Source organism: Cherax quadricarinatus, chromosome 61, assembly GCF_038502225.1.
Source record: "Cherax quadricarinatus isolate ZL_2023a chromosome 61, ASM3850222v1, whole genome shotgun sequence".
NCBI classification, from domain to species: Eukaryota; Metazoa; Arthropoda; class Malacostraca; order Decapoda; family Parastacidae; genus Cherax; species Cherax quadricarinatus.
In genome coordinates this window covers 6,244,340-6,250,339 of record NC_091352.1, presented here as the reverse complement: position 1 = coordinate 6,250,339, position 6,000 = coordinate 6,244,340, and the positions used below count along the sequence as shown (strand labels likewise).

General features: G+C 40.0%; 1 protein-coding gene across 1 annotated transcript in view; it reads left to right on the top strand.

Annotated features, from left to right (window-relative positions):
* The window catches only part of Mad (Mothers against dpp), a gene marked incomplete in the record, with an annotated part of 232,058 nt that overhangs the window by 203,883 nt on the left and 22,175 nt on the right, over positions 1 to 6,000 (top strand). The window contains 1 exon segment of the mRNA XM_070098182.1: positions 2,563 to 2,826. Within this exon segment, the coding sequence (XP_069954283.1) occupies positions 2,563 to 2,826 (264 nt within the window).

The window sequence follows — 6,000 nt, the reverse complement described above, 5'->3', positions numbered from 1 at the left end:
TGGTATGGATAAACGAAAAACAGATAGCATCTCTCAAGCGATCATATGTGAAAAGGCTAGGAAGTTGCATGACGATTTAATTAGAAAAATGCCAGCAACTAGTGGTGATGTGAGTGAATTTAAGGCCAGCAAAGGTTGGTTCGAGAGATTTAAGAATCGTAGTGGCATACATAGTGTGATAAGGCATGGTGAGGCTGCCAGTTTGGACCAAAAAGCAGCTGAAAAATATGTGCAGGAATTCACGGAGTACATAGACAGTGAAGGACTGAAACCTGAACAAGTGTTTAATGGGGACACTGACAATGTTGTGAAACACTTTAGGAATGTCATAAAGGAACGGGAGGTACAGGCCTCTATGGGCAGATATGTTGTGCTACAGAGGTCCAGTGACTCTCAAGCTGGTCCTAGTGGCATTAAAAGAAGAAGGGAAGTAACCCCGAAAAAGGACTTGCCACCTCAAGTCCTAATGGAAGGGGATTCCCCTTCTAAACACTAAGACCATCAACACACTCCTCTCTTCCCATCCCATCAATCATCACCAGATCTTCAATAAAGGTAAGTGTCATGTAACTGTGCATGTCTTCTTCAGTTTGTGTGTATTAAAAATAATATTTCATGTGTTAAATTTTTTTTTTTTCAATACTTTTGGGTGTCTTGCACGAATTAATTTTATTTCCATTATTTCTTATGGGGAAAATTAACTTGACTAACGATTATTTTGACTAACGATGAGCTCTCAGGAACGGATTAATAGCGTTAGTCGAGGGTCCACTGTATATATATATCTTTCTTTCAACACACCGGCCGTATCCCACAGAGGCGGGATGGCCCAAAAGAAAAAAAACAAAGTTTCTCCTTTCAAATTTAGTAATATATACAGGAGAAGGGGTTATTAGCCCCTTGCTCCCGGCATTTTAGTCGCCTCTTACAACACGCATGGCCTACGGAGGAAGAATTCTGTTCCACTTCTCCATGGAGATAAGAGGAAATAAACAAGAACAAGAACTAGAAAGAAAATAGAAGAAAACCCAGAGGGGTATGTATATATTCGCTTGTACATGTATGTGTAGTGTGACCTGAGTGTAAGTAGAAGTAGCAAGATGTACCTGAAATTTTGCATGTTCATGAGACAGAAAAAAGGACACCAGCAATCCTACCATCATGTAAAACAATTACAGGCTTTTGTTTTACACTCACTTGGCAGGACGGTAGTACCTCCCTGGGCGGTTGCTGTCTACCAACCTACTACCTAGGACATATATACATACATACATATATACATACATACATATATACATACATACATATATATATATATCTCCTAGGTAGTAGGTTGGTAGACAGCAACCGCCCAGGGAGGTACTACCGTCCTGCCAAGTGAGTGTAAAACAGAAGCCTGTAATTGTTTTACATGATGGTAGGATTGCTGGTGTCTTTTTTTTCTGTCTCATAAACATGCAAGATTTCAGGTACATCTTGCTACTTCTACTTACACTTAGGTCACACTACACATACATGTACAAGCATATATATACATACCCCTCTGAGTTTTCTTCTATTTTCTTTCTAGTTCTTGTTCTTGTTTATTTCCTTTTATCTCCATGGGGAAGTGGAACAGAATTCTTCCTCCGTAAGCCATGCGTGTCGTAAGAGGCGACTAAAATGCCAGGAGCAAGGGGCTAGTAACCCCTTCTCCTGTATAAATTACTAAATTTAAAAAGAAACTTTTGTTTTTCTTTTTGGACCACCCTGCCTCGGTGGGATACGGCCGGTTTGTTGAAAGAAGAATATATATGTATGTATATTTACACACACACACACACACACGGCCTCTCCTCACTTAATGGGGTTCTGTTCCTAAAGCAGGTCTGTAAGGGAATTTATCGTTAAGCGAGGAGCATATTGTGGTGATGTTGGGTTTGTGTGAGCCATCTTTGAGATTGTTTTAATTAATGTCACCTCTCTACCATTTATAACATTTTTAGTATATTCTTAAATGTTTATACAGTAGTGTACTGTACATATATTGTAATGAACACAATAGAGGAAATCAGCTCTGATATACATTACTTAGGTATGCATACTGGTCAAGAGAGCTCGTTGTAAGTCCAAGTTGTTGGTAAACGAGTACGTCACTAAGTAAGGAGCGGCTGTACGTATGTATACAGAAGAACCCCCATATCCACAGATACTGTTTCTGTGGTTTCAGTTATCCATGGTTTACTGTGGCTTGAAAATAAGCCTTAATTTTGCTTAATAAAGCACAAAAGTAGTGATGCTGACAGTTCTTCAAAGCCTAAGAGAAGCCGTGAAGTGCTTCCCATCAGTGAAAAAGTATTAATTCTCCACTTATTGTACATAATTTATCAATTAAACTTTATCATAGGTATGCATATCAATGAAAAACAACTTGTATATGAGGTTTGCTACTATCCCAGTAGGTCTTGGAACATATCCCCCATGGATATGGGGGTCCAACACACACACACATATACATACATACATACTGTCTTAATCAGTGGTGTACTGTACTCTTCATACTGTCTTGTATTTTGGTTTCAGTTTTGCCACCAGTGTTAGTTCCTCGGCACTCAGAGTTTGCCCCAGGCCACTCTCTCCTGACGTTCCAACAGCAGCTGCCAGAACCAATGCCCAATAATGTCTCGTTCTCGCAAAATGGCTTTGTCCATTCATCAGTCAGTGGAGCATCACATTCACAAATTGGTTGTGGGAATCTGAGTGGTATCAACCAGCCTCCTTCACCAGTCGGAAGTGTTGTCAGCCCTACCAGCCAGAGTCCACACAGTCCATATGGGAGTATCACAAGTAAGTAGTCAAATATGCTTTAATACAAATGAAAACTAGAAATACTACAGTATGGTAGGTATCCTGACTTAAGTTCCACATGTATGATATTGCACTTTTGAACCAGCCGAGTGAAGTAAACACTCGTTTTTGAGGACCAGATATACAGGACAAAGTCCTTTGAAGTCACTTGATGTGGAAACACTGGATATAGTCCATTGATTATGGAATTATTTGTTATTGTTATGATCATGGCAAAACTCTCTCATCTCTAAGATGTACAGGAGGGCCTCACTTTAAAGTGCTTTGCTTTACGGCATTTCGCTAATGCAGTGATTTTCAGCTATACCCATTCTTCATTTAGTAAGACTTCCTACAATAAATTTATTCACCACTTACTATAAGCTAAGGACAAAACTATTTTAAGGCAAGTAGTGTGTGTATTGTACATGCATTTTTAGGCCTAGCTCTATTGCTCACTTAACACGTTTACACTACCATATATTATCCGACTTTTATATGCATTTGAAATTGAAAATATATAAAAAGGCTATACTTCACTTTACAGGGATTTTAGCTTTACAGCAGTAGCCCAGAACCTAACTTGCTGTATAAGCGGGGCCCAGCCCGCCTGTATGCAATATTATTATAATCAAAACTCAAGTGCTACACCACTAGGGTCATACAGCACTACCCGCTTGTATACAATATTGACAGTTTGATGAATTGGACACTTGTAATGCCTGGGAATCTTTATTTGAAGTTGTTTTGCCAAATAGTACTAGCTTTTTCAATTAATACAGAAGACAGTGGAAAATGAGGTAATCAGTCTCTCAGCCTTGAAGGTGTTCATTGCCTTAGTCTTCATAAATCTGAAGCAGTGACAGGAAGATGGACCTTGTATATTGTAGTCAGGCGAGATGCAACAGTTAAGGGTATTGTTACAGGTGGGCAGTACCCACTAGGGTGTAGACTTCTGTGTAACACCAGGTTATCTGTGTGTTGCTACTGTTGATCTCCAGGCACAAATAGCATAGGTGAGGTAGGGATAGATGAGTGAAAAATATAGTGTGAGAAGGGCTGAATGTGGCACATAGTAACGTATCTTGGAGAGGATCCCAACAGTTTTGGATACTTTTTTTTTGTGTTGGATATGGGTGTTGAAATTCAGGTTGCTGTCGAGGTGCAGGCCTAGGAATTTGCCCTTATTATGTTTGGCAATAAGAGTGTTGTCGATCTTAATGTTAAGTTGTGCAACACCTGCTCTGTTACCAAACATAATATAGAAGGTTTTGTCAGTGCTAAGTGTAAGTTTATTGGCTGTCATCCTTTGCACCTAACCTGGGTGCAAGGGATGAGTTGATCATACCAGTGTGATCCTACATTACTGCTACATTACAGTTTTACTTTCATCCCATGATTGTTTCCTTGTACAAAAGGTGCTTTTGAGAATCATGTAAATAATTTAGAGCAACAGTGCCAATTAGAATTAATGGACTAAATAAAAGTTCATTTTTGGATTATTGTAGGTACCTTTCGTGTAGGCAGTTTTATTCTTGCAAAATTCTCTACCTATGTATGTATGTATATTTCTATCTATTTTTTTTTTATTATTATTTATTTTTTTTATTAACACACTGGCCAATTCCCACCAAGGCAGGGTGGCCTGAAAAACAAAAACTTTCACCATCATTCACTCCATCACTGTCTTGCCAGAAGGGTGCTTTACACTACAGTTTTTAAACTGCAACATTAACACCCCTCCTTCAGAGTGCAGGCACTGTACTTCCCATCTCCAGGACTCAAGTCCGGCCTGCCAGTTTACCTGAATCCCTTCATAAAAGTTACTTTGCTCACACTCCAACAGCACGTCAAGTATTAAAAACCATTTGTCTCCATTCACTCCTATCAAACACGCTCACGCATGCCCGCTGGAAGTCCAAGCTCCTCGCACACAAAACCTCCTTTACCCCCTCCCTCCAACCTTTCCTAGGCTGACCCGTACCCTGCCTTCCTTTCACTACAAACTGATACACTCTTGAAGTCATTCTGTTTCGCTCCATTCTCTCTACTTGTCCAAACCACCTCAACAACCCTTCCTCAGCCCTCTGGACAACAGTTTTGGCAATCCCACACCTCCTCCTAACTTCCAAACTACGAATTCTCTGCATTATATTCACACCACACATTGCCCTCAGACATGACATCTCCACTGCCTCCAGCCTTCTAAGCACTGCAACATTCATCACCCATGCTTCACACCCATATAAGAGCATTGGTAAAACTATACTCTCATACATTCCCCTCTTTGCCTCCAAGGACAAAGTTCTTTGTCTCCACAGACTCCTAAGTGCACCACTCACCCTTTTCCTCTCATCAATTCTATGATTCACCTCATCTTTCATAGACCCATCCACTGACACGTCCACTCCCAAATATCTGAATACATTCACCTCCTCCATACTCTCTCCCTCCAGTCTGATATCCAATCTTCCATCACCTAATCTTTTTGTTATCCTCATAACCTTACTCTTTCCTGTATTCACTTTTAATTTCTTCTTTTACATACCCTACCAAATTCATCCACCAATCTCTGCAACTTCTGTTCAGAATCTCCCAAGAGCACAGTGTCATCAGCAAAGAGCAACTGTGACAACTCCCACTTTGTGTGATTCTTTATCTTTTAACTCTACGCCTCTTGCCAAGACCCTCACATTTACTTCTCTTACAACCCCATCTATAAATATATTAAACAACCACGGTGACATCACACATCCTTGTCTAAGGCCTACTTTTACTGGGAAATAATCTCCCTCTTTCCTACATACTCTAACTTGAGCTTCACTATCCTCGTAAAAACTCTTCACGGCTTTCAGTAACCTACCTCCTATACCATACATCTGCCACATTGCCCCTCTATCCACCCTGTCATATGCCTTTTCCAAATCCATAAATGCCACAAAAACCTCTTTAGCCTTATCTAAATACTGTTCACTTATATGTTTCACTGTAAACACCTGGTCCACACACCCCCTACCTTTCCTAAAGCCTCCTTGTTCATCTGCTATCCTATTCTCCATCTTACTCTTAATTCTTTCAATAATAACTCTACCATACACTTTACCAGGTATACTCAACAGACTTATCCCCCTATAATTTTTGCACTCTTTTGTCCCCTTTGCCTTTATACAAAGG